At 44.2% G+C, this 18,237-nt stretch overlaps 1 protein-coding gene across 1 annotated transcript; it reads left to right on the top strand.

Moving 5' to 3' along the window:
* The first annotated feature begins 1,424 nt into the window (after nt 1-1,424).
* On the top strand, nt 1,425-17,719 carry LOC136954978 (ras-specific guanine nucleotide-releasing factor 1-like). Its single transcript, XM_067248514.1, has 27 exons — nt 1,425-1,700; nt 6,204-6,310; nt 6,836-6,983; nt 7,579-7,671; nt 8,132-8,385; nt 8,500-8,579; nt 8,876-9,069; nt 9,287-9,396; nt 9,547-9,665; nt 9,803-9,963; nt 10,056-10,130; nt 10,253-10,384; nt 10,515-10,597; nt 10,833-11,081; nt 12,559-12,938; nt 13,030-13,146; nt 14,715-14,885; nt 14,999-15,105; nt 15,414-15,526; nt 15,621-15,681; nt 15,784-15,887; nt 16,441-16,525; nt 16,609-16,806; nt 16,949-17,028; nt 17,218-17,335; nt 17,455-17,523; nt 17,627-17,719. The coding sequence occupies exons 1-27, from the start codon at nt 1,425-1,427 to the stop codon at nt 17,717-17,719; spliced, it is 3,777 nt and encodes a 1,258-aa protein (XP_067104615.1).
* The last annotated feature ends 518 nt before the right edge of the window (nt 17,720-18,237 follow it).

Below are 18,237 nucleotides of genomic sequence, written 5' to 3'. Positions count from 1 at the left end.
CTCTGTTCTTTCCTTAAATATCCACCAATAACCATTTCTCATTCCCTAAGGTTTACCCACAATTCAATCCTAAAGAGAAATTGAGAATTCTAGAATAATGACTTACTGAATCCCCAAGGGCATCCTTCCTATAAAATATTGGAAGATACCAAAACCTTGAAAACCTGACGAAAGAGGACATTTATCATTGTAATCTAAATCTTCAACTATCCAGATTTAACATCTCAAAGACAAGGAAGAATAGAATAGCCCAACACCAGATGCACCTGTGTCTCAAGACAGTTGTAATTCCATGTCATTTTATGTTGACCTATTTTATGACAGCATATTTTCAGACTGAACAATTAAAGTTAGGCTGTATTCCTTAAGTGAGAACGTAGGCCGAGCCTCCAGCAGTGCACTCACATGCCTCCTCCTCCCTACACGAGATGTAGGGGTTGGGGGAGGGGGGATCTACAGGAGGTGCGGATCCTCTCAGCTACTACAGAGATGTAAAAAAAAAAAATGCTGATTCAAACACTTGGCTTACTAAGCCTACTACTCCACGCTACTCAACTGCAACAGTGTTAAGACATCGAAATCTCACCTATTGTATGCATGCAAGAACCATCTAAAAGCAAACCTGAAGTAAAAATAACATGGACTTTCAAAGCAGACCAGTCCAGAATCAGTGCTGGCAGCAGGCATACAAGCTATAGCATTGGCAAATGCAGGTATAGATAAACATTACAAGTAATTAAACGAGTCACTAAACTTACATTATTGTAGATCATTGGCGAAACGAATAGAAAATGACAGCTTTATCTCGGTTGATAACGCTGACAGGGGAGAGCAGAGTGTCAGAGATGAGTTTGTTTACTGGTTTATTGGGTCTTGATCGTATCAAATTAAGGAAACATGTGATCATTGTTCCCTCTTTAAAATCTAAATGCATGCTTTTGCATTGGCATTTGATATGTGACACTCCATCTTAACTTTCAAACGGATCTCGTCTTATTAACCCTGATGCTGTGACCCCCTCGTCTTGATAGTTAGTGGCTCTGTCCAAGGTTCTGAAATCTGTGTCTCCTGGGGTACGTCACATGATTGCGCTTCCTCCCTTAGCGCGAGCAAGATGCGGTGTGCGGGCACTTCAGTCATCACCATGAACAATTCGGGTCAATGGAAAAGCGCTTTCAAGACATCGTCCGGTTTAGCACACGCTGAGATTATGGAATTTGTTGTTTAGGACCATTTCTTTCTCGGCTTTGCAGATTGTAGATTGTTAGTCTCTTTCCTTTTTTCACTTGAGCATGGCAGCTGTGGATGGGCACACAGGAGTGCTACTGAATGCTGCCCAACAAGTCGGAGACTGTTAGGAGGGTGAGGTGCTAAGAACATGTAAGCATCTGCAAACATTTCCTCTGGTTGGAATCAAAGCAAAAATGCAGAAAGGAATGCGACTTAATGATGGCCATATCACCTATCTGGCTCTCCTGGCAAAGAAGGATGGCACGAGAAGAGGTTGCCTGAGTAAGAAAAGCTCAGATAACACAAAATGGCATGCCAAGTGGTTCGCTTTGTTGCAGAATATGTTGTTTTATTTCGAGAATGACTCGAGCTCGCGCCCCTCAGGACTATACCTGTTGGAGGGATGCGTTTGCGACAGAGCGCCGTCACCTAAACCGTCTCTATCAGCGAAGGAATGCTTAGAGAAGCAGGTAAGACTGACATTACAAGGAGTTAAGTTTAATCATTCTAAACGTGTTTTTGAGATAATGTATTGTCTAAAGGCTGAGAAGCATAATTGTGCATGATGGGTACCCGTTTTACACAACGGTTGCCATTCTAATAACTATGCATTGCTAAAGACGGTAAAAACTCATGACACTTCCTGTATTATTTCCATGTCTTGAAAATAAAGTTGAAAAGCCTTAACTAACTACAGTTGTAGCTGCTTATCACGTCAACAACTGGCCAAGGATACTTTGATTGCAGTTTACTTGGCGTTCAGTGTTACGTAATAACAATGTTATCTTTTCATTAGCACATTCATTGGTGAACTTCACACAGTAGGCTATTACTTTTAATACAATTAAGATACATTGCTGTCACAGACACCACAGAGTTGCATGAAAATCAAAATTTAGAAAAAAGACGAACAAGTTCTTGTGGTCTGTAGTTTTACGTCCAATTTGACATTTGAAATGTATGTTTTCTTTCTTTGCATAATCTTCTAAGCACATGAGCACGCTTACGAGTGATATGACAAGGGAAATCAAAAACTTAAACACTATCCAAACTTCGTGAGTCGCCATCTTGTGGATAAGACATGCCCCATCGCTGTCCGTTTGACGTATTGATTTAATTCCTCGTGCTGATATTAATAGCATCCTACCTTGGCAACTGCGTCTCCTCGGTTTATAGTCGCTTGCTTCGTTAAATATCCCTTTCATTATCAGAACCACGCTAACCAGAAGCCAAGCAGACCAACTATGGTCATCCCTTTGTTTTCAAACCATACGACTAAAAAGGACATGCGATCTTAGGCCTTTATAAACGTCTGAGTTCCTCGTGATTAGTGAAAACATAAACCTTTATCAAGATTGCATAACTAGAAATCGCCTGAAGATGACCAAAATACACAACATTCAAAGTATCAATAAATAACTTTAGGATAAGTGGTGCCGAAAACCTTTCTACACGAACAATTAAATCGTCAGGAAAGTCACTGCTCACAATAGATGCAGAAGCTGCCAAATAGCCAAATGCTGCATGGGACCGCAGTCACCTTCCCAAATCTACGCGGATGGCTGAAGTCTGCTCAAGACAAAATATCCCAGATTTGCAGTAATGTGAAATAATTTGACACATTTCCTCAGGGAAATCACCACACTTTTCAATCCCTCACCCACATTGCTAGAATACTAGTTTTCATATATTTTACAGTGCTAGAAAAAAGAAAAAAAACAACATCACAACATGTTTATATAAAAAGTGAATCCATTACCAGGGCTACAGCTTTGTTTAACAAAGTGAATTCCATTCACTATATTGACAAGTGCAAGTCGGTGTGGCCTGTAAATGATTGCATTGAGTGATGAGAAGCTTTGATTAACTGTTGATTATGCAGTGGTTCTGATGGGTGGTTTCAGTCCTCTGCCACATTCATGCTGTTCCAAAATTATGATCCTCAGACATAAGAATGGGTGAAGTAAGCCTTTAGTTCTGGCAGAAAGGGAACACTTGCATCTCGATGTATCAGGAAGCATTTTTTTGGGGTTCTGTTGCTTCTGCTGTTGCCATGGAGAGAAGTCTTTAGTTTTGTCATTGCAGTCTTTAAAACAATGATTTCGTCTTTCCTAATTTGATGTTGCTGTCCAATGTGATGAAACAGGCATCTTTTGATTGAGGCAAAAAAAATCCTACCTTTTGTTGATTACTTTTGGCTTCAGTGATTGCTTAAGCTAACACAATAGAGTGAAGTATGGATGTTGTCATTCACTCTGATGCATCACTTTGTTGTGACTCTGACTAGATTCATAGCTCTGTATTAACTTTGTAGGCTTATGATTTGTTCATGTCTTTTTATTTCTGCCACGAATAAACTGTGTGAAAAGCTAGTCCGTAGATACTTTGCCGTGTAAACTGAAAATGCAGGTATCTACACCAGCACATCAATTCATGTCAAATGCGTCCACTGGCAATCTAATTTGCTATCTGGAATCACAAACAAAGCACAAACAAAACTACAAACAAAATGTCATATGATCATCTGAACAGTATTGAAAATGACAGCCATTGATGCAGCTTGTTTTTACTTCTCATTTTAACAGTGAAATCAATTGTTTTTAGAGAAAATATGTTACACTGATTCTTTGGTACCCTACTTAGTTTTTTTCTGCTCAGTATGCTTTGCCTTGACACAAAAGGATTTCCTTGTCAATAGGATTACCTTTTTTATACAAACAATATGTTTATAGATTTTTCAATAATAACAAAAACAATGTATAGAACAACAATACATCTGGAGACAAAGAAAGGGAAAGTAAAACACATAGTGCATATAGTATGTACCTACACTACGTATACACACAGTCATATGTAATATCAAGCATTGTTTTGGAAAGGCTCAGTCAGAATGACAAGGAACGTAGATCAATAAATATATAAAGACATAGAAAACATAAAGAAAAATAGGTTAACCTTTTGAAGTGACTGTGTGGTGTTTGTCTGTGTCTGTGTGTGTGTGTGTGTGTGTGTGTGTGTGTGTGTGTGTGTGTGTGTGTGTAAAATGGATGCATTATGTGTGTGTGGTTGTGTGTGCAAGTTTGAATGAACATAACATGATTGCTACATTGTATGTTCCTCCATGTCTCAGTGGGTGCAATCCATCAATCCAGACAACTGCTAAAAAGTTTAAATGAGGACACAAGTCATCAATCATCTGCAGCACATGGCACATGCCCCAAGGAAAGTGAAATAACACACAAACAGTAATTATAGTATTAAAAAAAGTAATAACATTGGATATTTTTGATGAATCTATGTTGGTCTTTCAAGCTGTTTTCTATCAATTCTACAGTAAATGTTGACACAATATCTATGAAGTCAGTGACTGGTTGATGGTGCAATGGTGTGGGTTTGTTTGTGTTGCCTGTTGTTTTTAATCAGACGGTGTAGGGGTAGACACTGAATGTAAATCCCAGACCAGTGGTCTGTCCCTGACCAGCCAGCCACAGAAAACCACAAGAGTAATGGCCAGTCTGCTGGATCTTATCTGTGTGTGTGACACGGTGAGGGACAACACAGAGAATGGATGCCAAGCCAACTGCCACCTCACCTCACACGGCTAGGGCTTTTTATAGCCCAGGGTTTTTCTTTCTTTCTTTCTCTCTCTCTCTCTCTCTCTCTCTCTCTCTCTCTCTCTCTCTCTCTCTCTCTCTCTCTCTCTCTCTCTCTCTCTCTCTCTCTCTCTCTCTCTCTCTCTCTCTCTCTCTCTCTCTCTCTCTCTCTCTCTCTCTCTCTCTCTATCTATCTATCTATCTATCTCTCTCCCCCCCCCCCCTCTCTCTCTTCTCTCTCTGTCTCGTTCACACCCCCAGTCCCTATCTCATTTCTTATTGTATTCTTTGAGTGTTCCACTTTTAAAATGTTCTTATTCCCTATTTTAAAAGAGCTGCATTTAAGCCCACAGTTACTATGGCAACCCCTATTTGCATCTGAAAAAGTGTGTTTGAAGGGCCAACAAAATGTGCAACATGGCTTGGCATTGTGCTTCGCTTAGCAAATACTCTGCATTTGTTCAGAGATGCATTTTAATGGGGGTGGTGGTGGTGGTGGGGGGGGGGGGCAGCATTTAATAAAGGATGATATGTTCACTATCTGAAAATCAGAACAAGTGGAAACGATTGATGGGCTGTGATGTTTCTCTCCAACAGATAATGTCTCTGGCACATATAGACTTCTGCACGCTAAAAATAGCTCCCTAAAAGGCTTGACACATCAATTCACAGGAAGCATAGATGGAAACAAATTATTGACAAACTGTGTTATGCTGCTTATCAGGAAACATGGAACATTACCTCTCACACACAGCTGATTGGCTGCTTAAATCCAATTTAATCTAACATGTTGGATTAATACAATGTGAACCCAAGTAAATATTATGTTATTTATAGTGTTTAGGAGGCTGCCTCGCAAAGCTAATATTTAAGATTAGCGAGAGTGTCGTTGATGTTGACTGGTGGAAAGGCAAGAGGGCGTAGAGTTGGGTGATTGTGCTTGTGACTATGTGGAGACAGAATATAGCCAAGCAATCGCAGCAAACATGGTACTGCTCGCACCGAGACAGAGGTGAGTTGCCAGGTAACAGATGGAACATACAGACGGTATGTAATGAATCTCCCAGGACTTCATCTGCTGATGGCTCCTCTCCCAGGAGATCAGTGTTGATCTCCACACATCCTCACCTGTTTGACCTAGAAAATATCCTGTCTTGACCTTTTGTGCCCCTACGAAACGTTCTTTTTAGGTAAAGACTGCAGCAAAATGGAACATTATGCAACGGACTAACGCAAAACAACACTGTAATCCCTCCCATGCTTCCTTTATATTGGGCTGAACCATATCTAGCAAAAACACAGTTGAGCCACTCGTGTGGAGGCTGTATTTGCGAGGGTTTTCTACGAGGTTAACGATGCTCCTGTATGCCTGTGTTTCAGTACTACTTCACGGTCACTTTCAACCATGACAACCAGAAGGCCCTGGAGCTAAGGACAGAGGATGTGAAGGACTGTGATGAGTGGGTGGCAGCAATAACACAGGCCAGGTACCCTGGTGACCCATAACCCTCACCTCTGACACCTGAGTTCTTACTAAAACACAAGGACGATGCCTTTACTGAGAGCAAGAGGCTAAGCAAGGTTACAATAGTTGAGAAATACCATTGTTGTTAGTGTCAGGCACAACCATTGAAACACAGTTAAAATATATTGATTTCTCAGATTAATTAATAATCTTGTTGATTTGTGATCACTCAAAGACAGGGCCATTTAATGAAGCAGGGTTTTATTCAAACCCCCCCGATTTACAGTATTTTAATGTGCAGAGTGTAATGTACAGAATTACCATTCATGTTTTAGAGCCAGATAATACACAGATTTTGCTGAAGGTTCATAGTATTTTGCAAAATCTTGCGATGTGTGTGTGGCTTGGTGTTGGTTTGCTTATAGAGCCTCTATCTGGCCAAACACACATTGATTTTGAAGTCTGGCTTTGCTTTGATAATCCCATCATGAGCCATGTGTACTAATGAGGTGCTTACCGTGTGTGTATTGTGTGTGTGTGTGTGTAGTTACAGGAACCTGGCTACTGAACATGAAACCCTCATGCAGAAGTATCTCCACCTACTCCAAATAGTGGAGACAGAGAAAACAGTTGCCAAGCAACTTCGACAACAGATAGAGGACGGTGAAATTGAGATTGAGCGTTTAAAATCTGAGGTAACTTCTATTGTAATTTAATGCTACTCTGTGTATTTGTATATAAATATCACGCGAGGGCATGTTAGAACATGTGTGTGAACATCTTTTAAATACAGTTGAGTTCTGAGGGAGACTGGAAGCACGATATGTACTGTCTGGTTGAAACCTGTTGAAACCTATAGGAAACCTTACAAATTCAGTGTTGAATGTTATGTTATGTAAACCAGATCAAATACTTTCCCTTCTCTTTAATGTGCTAATGAAGAGCACCAAATGAAACGTTGTGCTCAATATGCATGAATCAGGTCCTATTGTACCTGCTGTAGCCTTCTCCAGAGTATTATAATGAACAGTCTCTGTCCTTACATAAGCCATGGAAAAATTTAAGACAGCAGCGCCTGCCACTTATTAGCTCCTAGATTCAGCTTGGTAATGGCTTAAGGCCTACTGGTTGTCTAGAATGTCATTTGTACATAATTGTTTTGCCCGAAATGTTCTCTTTACATTTTTCGATTTACAATTAAACTGTTATTTTGACAAATTGCAGTGCCAGACATGATGTCTCTCGTTATTTTACGGAAAGACTTGAGTGTGTTTTGATGGCTTTGGTTAGATTGCTGGACTGCTCAAGGACAATGAAAAGATCCAGTCGAGCCCAGAGGTTCCCCCTAGTGATGACGACACTGAAATCAAGAAGATCAAAAAGGTACATTTTGGTCACCACAGCGTCCACAGCATGCTCATAATCACCACCTGTTAAACCACCTGGTTAAACCACCTGTTAAACCACCTGGTTAAACCACCTGGTTAAACCACCTGTTAAACCACCTGTTAAACCACCTGGTTAAACCACCTGGTTAAACCACCTGTTAAACCACCTGGTTAAACCACCTGTTAAACCACCTGTTAAACCACCTGGTTAAACATACGTTAGTCTGATGGGCGAGAAGGTTTACAAGTACAATCAGTGAATATTATTCAGCAATATACATATCAGCAATATGTATCAGTAAACGATACATATAAACAATACATATAAACAATACATATAAACGATACATATCACCTACAGCAATGCAAACGTCTCATAGACTTGACCAGTCAACCTCCAATCTGGATGATGTTTTCAACCTTTGCTGTTGCTTTGCCCTTGTTTACCTGGGCAGGTCCAGAGCTTCCTGCGAGGCTGGATCTGCAGGAGGAAATGGAAGACCATCATCCAGGACTACATCCGCTCTCCCCACGCTGAGAGCATGAGGAAGAGGAACCAGGTGGTGTTCAGCATGCTGGAGGCAGAGGCCGAGTACGTCCAGCAGCTCCACATTCTGGTCAACAACTTCCTGCGGCCCCTCCGCATGGCCGCCAGCTCTAAGAAGCCACCCATCACCCACGATGATGTCAGCAGCATATTCCTTAATAGGTTGGTGAAACTTACTAAGACAAGTCATTTTGGAGTGATTCGTAAAGTTTAAAAGTTTTAAACCTAATTGTCCAGAGAGTTCCAATGATTTCCCCCCTTTTGTTCTCTCTGCAGTGAGACCATCATGTTTCTCCATCAAATATTCTACCAGGGTCTAAAGGCCAGAATAGCCAGCTGGCCAACTCTTGTTCTGGGTAAGAACTCTGTGTACTGTATGATGGCTGAGAATTTGTCCAAAGTACAAGTTACTCTGAGACTTTTAGCTCAAACTAAATAATAAACTGTCTGATAAGCAGTCCAATTTAATTTACCAATAATTGCACTACCTATTTTCCAGAAAATCCCACAAGTTAAAAGCAAATAGAAATATTCCCCAATATAAAATATATATAATCCACAATCAGACAAAATATTTGTTAAATATGTGTTTCTATGAGAGATGAGGAGATTGTTGGACAGTAATCTGATGGAGGGCCTCTCGTCTCCACAGCTGATCTGTTTGACATCCTGCTTCCCATGCTGAACATCTACCAGGAGTTTGTGCGTAACCACCAGTACAGCCTGCAGATCCTGGCCCACTGCAAACAGAACCGGGACTTTGACAAACTGCTCAAGCAGTATGAAGCCAAGCCTGACTGTGAGGAGAGGACCCTGGAGACTTTCCTCACCTACCCCATGTTCCAGGTGAGAGCACTGAAGCACTAGTGTAGCCTGGCTGTAGTAAAGTGATTCACTGCACTGTGTAGTGTCATCATACACTTACTCTGTATTCTTGGAAATCGTTGACTTTGGTCTGTGTGCTAACAATTAGTTTGGGGATACTCTATACGTGAAATCTATAAATTCTCAGTGAAGTCCAGGAGAGGGAGATGTGTTAACACATGTGTGTCTCCCTGACCAGATACCTCGCTACATCCTGACCCTGCATGAACTCCTGGCCCATACACCCCATGAGCACGTAGAAAGGACCAGTCTGGACTATGCCAAGTCTAAACTGGAGGAACTTTCCAGGTACAACATAACTCTCCATTGCTAAAGATTGAAAGTGCAGTACAGTAAAAATAATGGAGCGCTGATTTGATAAAGTATTCAAAAGCTTTACTTTTCCTGTACACATGACAAATTCAAAGTACCTAAAGATGCGTACTATTGTCACCTCAGGATCATGCACGATGAGGTGAGTGAGACCGAGAACATCCGGAAGAACCTGGCCATCGAGCGGATGATCGTGGAGGGCTGTGAGGTGCTGCTGGACACCAGCCAGACCTTTGTCAGACAAGGTGAGGCCAGAGGAACCGCCAGGCCACTGAGACACCATCGCTACAGGGTTCTTTTGATCTACGCTGGTGACCAACGTTGTGTGATGGAAGCTCATCTCAATGCATGTGTGTGTGTGTGTGTGTGTGTGTGTGTGCAGGCTCCCTCATCCAAGTGCCCATGAGTGAGAAGGGGAAGATCACCAGAGGGAGACTGGGCTCTCTGTCTCTGAAGAAGGAGGGAGAAAGACAGTGTTTCCTCTTCTCCAAACATCTCATCATCTGCACCAGGGGCTCTGGAGGGAAGCTGCACCTCACTAAGGTACAGTCATCTACATACAGCGGGTATTCACAAGGCTAGAAAGTTCATGTGTCAATGTAAGATTTTCTCTCCTGTCCCACCCTTCCACCCAGAATGGAGTTGTCTCCCTCATAGACTGCACGCTGATGGAGGAGCCAGAGGGAACAGATGATGAGAGTAAGTCAAAAGTATTTTCTTTGTAAAAATGTTTTACTGTTGTTGTATGGAGGACATTAACAACAGTGACATTGTACCATAGACAACAAAGTAAAAATAACATAAACATCCTCTGGTCACAGCCAAACCGGAGAAAAGTGGCCAGGATACAGAACACATGGACTTTAAGGTCATCGTGGAGCCTAAAGACAGCCAGTCCTTCACTGTCATTCTGGTTGCATCGTCACGGCAGGAAAAATCGGCCTGGACAAGTGACATCAGCCAGGCATGTCCGGATACATCGCTTCACCCGCTCAATTTGCGTCTTGACTTGTGTCACCCAGCTAATGATGAGCTAGGCGTAGCATCCCTTCCTTTGTGTGCTAACAGCGTGTGCCTTCTCTTTTGTCACGCAGTGCATCGACAACATCCGTTGCAATGGGCTGATGATGAATGCGTTTGAGGAGAACAGCAAGGTTACAGTGCCCCAGATGATTAAGTAAGAGCCAGACACTAACGCAGTAGAAGCTCTCATAAATCCTTTCAATATTTCTGGATAATGAAATGAATAAGACTTTATTTATATAGCACATTTCATACAAGAATTGCAGTTCAAGGTGCTTTAATGCGCTATATAAATAAAGTCTTATTGTAATTAAATTAGACTTGTTGGTTAAAATGACGCGTAAATCCATGTGTTCACACCCGTGCGTGTTGGGGTGTGTCTCTCCCAGGTCCGACACCAGCTTGTACTGCGACGACGTGGACATCCGCTTCAGTAAGATGATGAACTCCTGCAAGGTGCTGCAGATCCGCTACGCCAGCGTGGAGCGTCTGCTGGAGAGGCTGACCGACCTTCGCTTCCTCTCCATCGACTTCCTCAACACCTTCCTGCACTCCTACCGCGTGTTCACCAGCGCTGACGTGGTGCTCGACAAACTCATCACCATCTACAAGAAGCCCATCAGTGCCATACCTGCTCGGTGAGAGCCGGAAAGCATTCTGTCTGGGTTCTGCCAGGGTTCCCCCGGGTTCCTCAGTGAGGCTACTAGGATTAAGCTGGAAATGTACATATCTTGCAAGCTATTTGTGTATTTGTTCTTTCTTGGGAGTTTACCTGAATCACTAGAATCCTTTATAGAATAGTTTGACACACAAGGAGAAGTGTAAACATGTGATCTAGACATACGATCCAGCTGATTTGTCAGCTTGTGGTTTATTTGGAGAGCTTTGAAGAATACTGTACTGTATGTGTCTACAAATGATAGGGCCTGTGTGTTTTCAGATTCTCCGTAACTGGCCCACTATGCTATCATATCCTCAGAGAGTGAGAGGGGGATAGGGGGAGAGAGGGGGAGAGTAGAGGTGGGAGGGGAGACAGAGAGAGGTCACACAGTTGATTCACTTCTGTGTGTTCTACTCGCCACCATCGTAATTGGGCCCTGCACTCGTTTTTTTCTCACTGTCTTTTTCTCAGTCTCTCGCTTTCTTTTTCTCTCCCCCAAAGACCCCTCCCCTTTTACTTTATCAATCTCTCACGCATGCACACCAGTGTGTACATACACACTCCTTCTCTCTTTCTCTCTTGCTTTATTTCACTCGCTTTATCTCTCTTTCCCGCTCTCCTTTTCTTTCTCTCTTTCTCTCTCTTTGCCCTCGTCTGACCATCCCTCTCTCCGCTGCACCGTCACCATAGCAACCAATCACTCTGCTGCAGGACCCCACCCTCTCCCTCTCTCCCTCTTTCCCTCTCTCCTTCTCTCCCATCGTCTGCAGAGGCTCTACAGTATTAAATATTGATGGCGGTGCTTTGCGCCCAGACCCCCCTCTCCTCTCCTCTGTGATTCAACCGAGGAGGAGACACAACATGGCCGCCGCCACTGCTGCAAACGCCACACAGGGCTGGAGGCTCCCCGTTCGCCCACTCCCAGCAGCCCCCACTGTGGTGGAATCCATTCCTGCCCTCTTCCTCTCCCCCCACCCCCCACCCCCACCCCTCTTTTGAGCTCGAGCTCGGTTGCTATCTCTCTCTGTCTCTCTCTCCACCTCTTTCCCCTCTCCCTCTCTCGGTGTCTCAGTGGGCCTCCCCTGGGCTGGTTGCTGTTGGCAGCACCCGTGCCTCCCACACTGTCACTTGACACACTATTTATAGGCCTTCAGAGGGGGTGGCTCTCACTGCTAGGAGGAGGCTGTCTTAAACAATGTAGCTTAAACAAAAGAGGCAGAAGCTCCCATAGAGCCTCCGTTGTGAACACGCTCCCGCGTTCTAACGCCACAGCCCCGTGATTCTTCTCGCAGTGTCTCCTATTTTTGTCTAAGCGACGACTCCACACAGCAAACCCCCCACTCTTCTGCATCCTCGTGTCCTGTGTCGATCCGCGTTTAAAACAAGCACTATTGTTGATGTCGATTTCTCTCTCTCTCTCGTTCTCCTCCTCCTCCTTCTCCTCCTCCACCAAGGTCCCTGGAGCTGTTCTTCGCCAGCAGCCAGAACAACAAACTCCTGTACGGAGAGCCTCCCAAGTCCCCACGCGCTAGCCGCAAGTTCTCCTCCCCTCCCCCGCTCTCCATTACCAAGAACTCGTCGCCCAACCGTCGACGCAAGCTCTCCCTGAACATCCCCATCATCACAGGGGGCAAGGCTCTGGACCTGGCTGCGCTAAGCTGCTCCCCCAACGGCTATGCAGGCATGCACTCCACCATGTCCCCCTTCAGTAAGACCACGCTGGACATCAACAAGCTGTATGTGTCCAGCACCATGGCCAGCAAGATCCCAGACGAGGGGGAGACCAAGGCCGACGGCAAGGCAGAGGAGGCCATCTTGAACAAACAAGGTCCGAGCTGCTTTGAGGAAACACCAGTAGGAGTCTGGTTGTAAGATGTTATGGGGTCACTTAATGGCTTATATTGTGTGTGTGTGTGTGTGTTCAGATTTGTCAGTGAGGGAGGAGTGTGACGTGGATCCTACCCAGAGTGACGAGGCTGAGACTGAGATGTCACCCCCCAAGTCCCCCACTACACCCAAAAATGTAAAGTCCAAAAACTCAGGTGTGTATATGTTTACGTATCATAATCATAATACGTATAATACACATAATACGCATAATATGTACCATAATATCAACATACGTTCCCCATTTCACAATACTCTTTAATGATGTAATCTAATCGATATAAAACTCAAAATGTTTTGGATAAAAAAATCAACCAAGCCATGAAGTGCACATCTTCGTAGATGTATCTATATTTATATCACTTTGTATTAAAGTTTTTGTTAGTTTGTCACTGTGTAAAACCACACCCCCAGCTAGTGTGCAGGGATGGGCCCAGTAGTCAAGCAGAGTTCATCTTCAGTGCTCACTTTCACAGTGCTGGATACAAGGGATGCCAGTGCTTTTTGTGAGTAGGAGGAAGGAAACCTTGTACCTTAGCAACCATGTGCGTGTTTCTCTACGCCGCCCCCGGTGTAAGGAAGGCAGGCAGGCGGGCAGGGAGGCAGGCGGCCAGGGAGGCAGACGGGCAGGGAGGCAGACGGGCAGGGAGGCAGGCAGGCACGGCACACTGGCAGGCTGGGCAGGCAGACAGGTGGGCAAGCCGGCAGGCAGACAGACAGGCAGTCAGGCAGGTGGACCTGCAAGCAGGTAGGCAGACATGCAGTCAGGCAGACATGCAGTCAGGCAGACATGCAGGCATGTGAGTGGGCAGGCATGCCGGCAGGTGGGCATGCATCATGCAGACAAACAGGCAAACAAGCAGGAAAACAGAGGTGGTTAAGCCTTCTGGATTCTGGTCAGACAGGAAGGTAGGCATATAGGCAGAAAGACAGATAGACAGGAAAGAATACTGGAGTGCAGTTCTAGCTGAGGGGGACACGCGATGCTAAGGTTCACAGAGTATTGAGTGTATTGAGTCGTGCACTCCCTACACCCCCTCTCCATTGTTAGCGTGTATATGCCTGCGTGGACTGCTCCTCCTCAGTTCCACCCACTCCTGCTCTGTACATAGGAGACAAGGACAAAATGCTGCATTGTGAGGCGGAGAGCAGGATCACATCACCTTTCATGTACGGGAAAAGAGAGAGGAGATTTCACGGACAGTTGAAATCTCAAGCAGGCTGTTGTCTTGAAATGTCATCCTCCAACTATCCTGTACAATAGTTCTTCACAATCTCTTTAGAAGTTGAGGGTATGGCAGCATTATCAATACTGCACATGTTTTCAGTGGAGATATGGGAATGCATATGACTATAGTGAAGGTGCGATGTATTTTTCTTGGATCTGTGCTGCTCTCTAGTGGCCATGACTTATAATTATATAATTATAATGACTGATCATTTTCAACATTTATAGGCCAAATATTATTGTTTCCAAAGACATTGTATTGTTATCCCCCACCGTGGATGGAATTGTGTGTGTGTGTGTGGGGGGGGGAGGGGGGAGATATCGGTCTGCCTGTGTTTGTTAGTACGTCACATTGCAATGTTTACTTTGTGCCACAAGGGGGCAGTCATTTTGGCTACAAGTCTGAAATAAAAGTCTAAAAGCATCAAGCTGCAATATAAAGGCAGTTTTTTGTAAAGATTGTTCACATGTTTTGTACTGTGTTCCATCCCCCAGAGTTCTCTCTGTTTTCTTTCAACAATGGGATGGTTGTGTCATCGTGCCGGGAGCTGGACAACAACCGCAGCGCTCTCTCTGCTGCCTCCGCCTTCGCCATCGCCACCGCCGGCGCCAACGAGGGCACACCCACCAAGGAGAAGTACCGCCGCATGTCCTTGGCCAGCACAGGTTAGCGACTGTTCCGCTCCCTGTTCAAAACCTCGGCCTTCCAGAACCACTGTCTCTATATTGCACATGTACAAGGGCGTTGATTGATGTCATGTTTTTTATCTTGGCCGTAGGCTTTCCTACAGACCAGAGGAATGGGGACAAGGAGTTTGTCATCCGGAGGGCTGCCACCAACCGGGTCCTGAACGTGTTGCGCCACTGGGTGTCCAAACACTCCCAGGTACACTGAACACAGACTGTGAACACCTAACATCATCAGTGTACTGTAACAATGCAGCATGGTTTAGCTTTCACTTTTAGAAACCAAAAACTCAAGTACAAGTACAAAGCGTTTGACAACTCTTTACTCCTTTTAACAACATAAACCTCAGTGTGCTGTGCATTTTTCATGGATCCTCAATGAAAGAAAGCAGCCATGCATGATTAATCAATAAACTCCTGGATCTAAGGGCTTTATGTCTCTGATACAATCCAAGACTGATACAATCCAAGACTGATGTCTAACATGTTGTCGTTTTGTTTCTACAGGACTTTGAGCTCAACACTGATCTCAAGCTAAAGGTCATCAGCTTCCTGGAGGAAGTGATGCATGACCCCGAGCTCCTGACCCAGGAGAGGAAGGCTGCTGCCAACATCATCAGGTTTGACCCAACACAACTAGAATATGCCAACCTTTACACTTTCAGCTGGACTATTTCCTTTCAAAGTTCGTGAATGTCTTTGTTTTGTGTGAAGAACGCTGACACAGGAGGACCCGGGAGACAATCAGATCACTCTGGAGGCGGTGACCCAGATGGTAAGGTTAAAGAGGCAGTTGGTTCAGAGTGATAATCTTATAACCAAGATAGACGTTTGGCTCTGACAGTGTGTGTGTGTGTGTGTGTTGTGTTTCTCCCAGGCTGAGGGCAGTAAGACAGAACCGTTTGAGAGCCACTCGGCCCTGGAGATTGCTGAGCAACTCACATTGCTGGACCACCTGGTCTTCAAGGTCATCCCCTACGAGTGAGTGTGAAGTGGAGACAACACACCGGGGCTGCCGACTGTCACGCATCGGCCATGAGACGCACGGATTCCAACCAGTTCACACGCTCTCACGCCACACCTTGTATTTCTCACGCTGAGAAGGCAACGGCAACCAAGTAGTCCTGCTAACGTTGTAAACAGTAATGGACGAGGGGCAGGCACATGGAGTGTGCGCGAACACCTGTGAAAGCTCACCTCGGGGGGGGGTCTGGGGGGGGGGGGTCTGGGGGGGGGGGGGGGGGTCTGGGGGGGGGTTGCTTTGTACGCAACAAAATTTGGGCTGGCCCCACCAACTTTCACTCCAAGGTTGTTGATTTTTTAGTTGGCAGCCCTGACATACACATTAACGCCCCATGTACACACACAACATACAACGGGGGTATTGTGTCAATTGTGTCAAACTGATCAGCCGGGCAGATAACTTGCTTGGATATGTCGCATATCCTGCTGTCTGGAATACTCCCAATAACAATCCATGAGGTTAGGTTGCCGTTGACTTGTTTTTTAAAGTGCCTCATCCTGTACTCCACAGAGAGTTCTTCGGCCAAGGCTGGATGAAGAACGACAAGAACGAGAGGACTCCATACATCATGAAAACCACCAAGCATTTCAATGATGTAGGCACCCATTTACCTCAACCAAAAATCACCTCCAATTCGTATTCTATCTCGATTCCACATGAATACATTCTTATTTGCAGATTAGTAACCTGATTGCCACTGAGATCCTGAGATGGGATGATGTGAACATGCGGGTGACGATCATGGAGAAGTGGGTGGCAGTGGCCGATATCTGTCGCTGTCTCCATAACTACAACGCGGTGTTGGAGATCACGTCCTCCCTCAACCGCAGCTCCATATTCCGTCTGAAAAAGACCTGGCTCAAGGTCTCTAAGCAGGTAGACATACTTGGCAGACTTGCAAAACCTACAGTTGTGATCCGTGGTGTGATGACAAGCCTTTGAAATATTGCTTTAAAGGGAAAGGGCCTTTATGTTGGACCTGTCCTATATTCCTGTTGACATACTGTTTTACTTCTAGACCAAGACAGTGATTGACAAGCTACAGAAGCTGGTGTCATCCGAGGGGAGATTTAAAAACTTGAGAGAAGCTTTAAAAAAGTAAGTATGTTAGCAGCACGTTTAGTGTTCTTTCATGTGTGTGTGTGTGTGTGTGTGAGTTTATGTGTGTGTGAGTTTATGTGTGTGTGTGTGTGTGTGTGTGTGTGTGTGTGTGTGTGTGTGTGTGTGTGTGTGTGTGTGTGTGTGTGTGTGGATCAGTTCTGACCATCTCTGTGACCTGTTCCTCAGCTGTGACCCTCCGTGTGTTCCTTACCTGGGCATGTACCTAACTGATCTGGCTTTCATCGAAGAGGGGACACCCAACTACACTGAGGACAGTCTTGTCAACTTCTCCAAGATGAGAATGGTAATCCATGTTCCTTCATGATACAATAACCAGTTGTACAGTGCTCCTCATAATATGACTACAGACTGTTCAACTCTGTACTGTTCTATACTGAGTGTGTTTATATATTTTCTCTGCAGATATCTCACATTATCAGAGAGATACGTCAGTTTCAGCAAACAGCCTATAAGATTGATCATCAACCAAAGGTAATACAGTATGTTATGTTCAACTGTTTAAAGTTTACGGTAACTGCACATCAGGTTTGGGACTGATACTGTAAATTGACCAATTCTTTCTCTCTCACCTCAGGCGGTGCAGTATTTGCTGGACAGCAGTGCTGTCTTGGATGAAGAGAGCCTATATGAAGCGTCTCTAAGAATTGAGCCCAAAACATCTTCTTGAAGTGGGCCCTGCTCTCTTCAAAGCCTATGGACTGTACAGGGACATAGTGTACATAGATGACTATTTGTATTAGATTATGTTAGAATGTGTCCCAATAGTGTGTGTTCCCCAAAGGACTTGTGTATAGAGTCGTTATTAGACATTCAGTAGAAGGCTAGCAAGATTTTATTTCTACAGTTACACACTACTTTCTATGTTATTTCCTGTATTATGTCTTAATTCATCTTATGATGTTATTTTTCAACCATAGATAAAACAATACATCAACATCAGAGTACAATATATCAACAAAATGTGAAATATATATGTATCTAAATGGAATGTTCAGTGGGGTTCCCCGTTCATGAGAATCGTGGGACACAAAGAGTATAATTATGATAATCAAATCCCACATTGTTGCTTATGCTACAACCAAGAGAGAATTCCTTAATATCTTTGTATCATACGTTATGACATCAGATGTAGCCGTTTGGATTCATCCAGTACAAAGTAAACACGTGATGCTAACATGAGTCACA

This window comes from Osmerus mordax, chromosome 13, assembly GCF_038355195.1.
Source record: "Osmerus mordax isolate fOsmMor3 chromosome 13, fOsmMor3.pri, whole genome shotgun sequence".
Lineage (NCBI taxonomy): Eukaryota > Metazoa > Chordata > Actinopteri > Osmeriformes > Osmeridae > Osmerus > Osmerus mordax.
The sequence above is the reverse complement of the archived record's forward strand: the minus strand, read 5'-3'. Positions and strand labels throughout refer to the sequence as shown.

Bases quoted from the DNA above. Each gene is read 5' to 3' on its own strand.
- LOC136954978 (XM_067248514.1), top strand. From the start codon at position 1,425: ATGCAGAAAGGAATGCGACTTAATGATGGCCATATCACCTATCTGGCT. The intron at 9,964-10,055 runs GTACAGTCATCT...CCTTCCACCCAG, and splicing joins GGAAGCTGCACCTCACTAAG to AATGGAGTTGTCTCCCTCAT. The intron at 16,526-16,608 runs GTAGGCACCCAT...TCTTATTTGCAG, and splicing joins CCACCAAGCATTTCAATGAT to ATTAGTAACCTGATTGCCAC.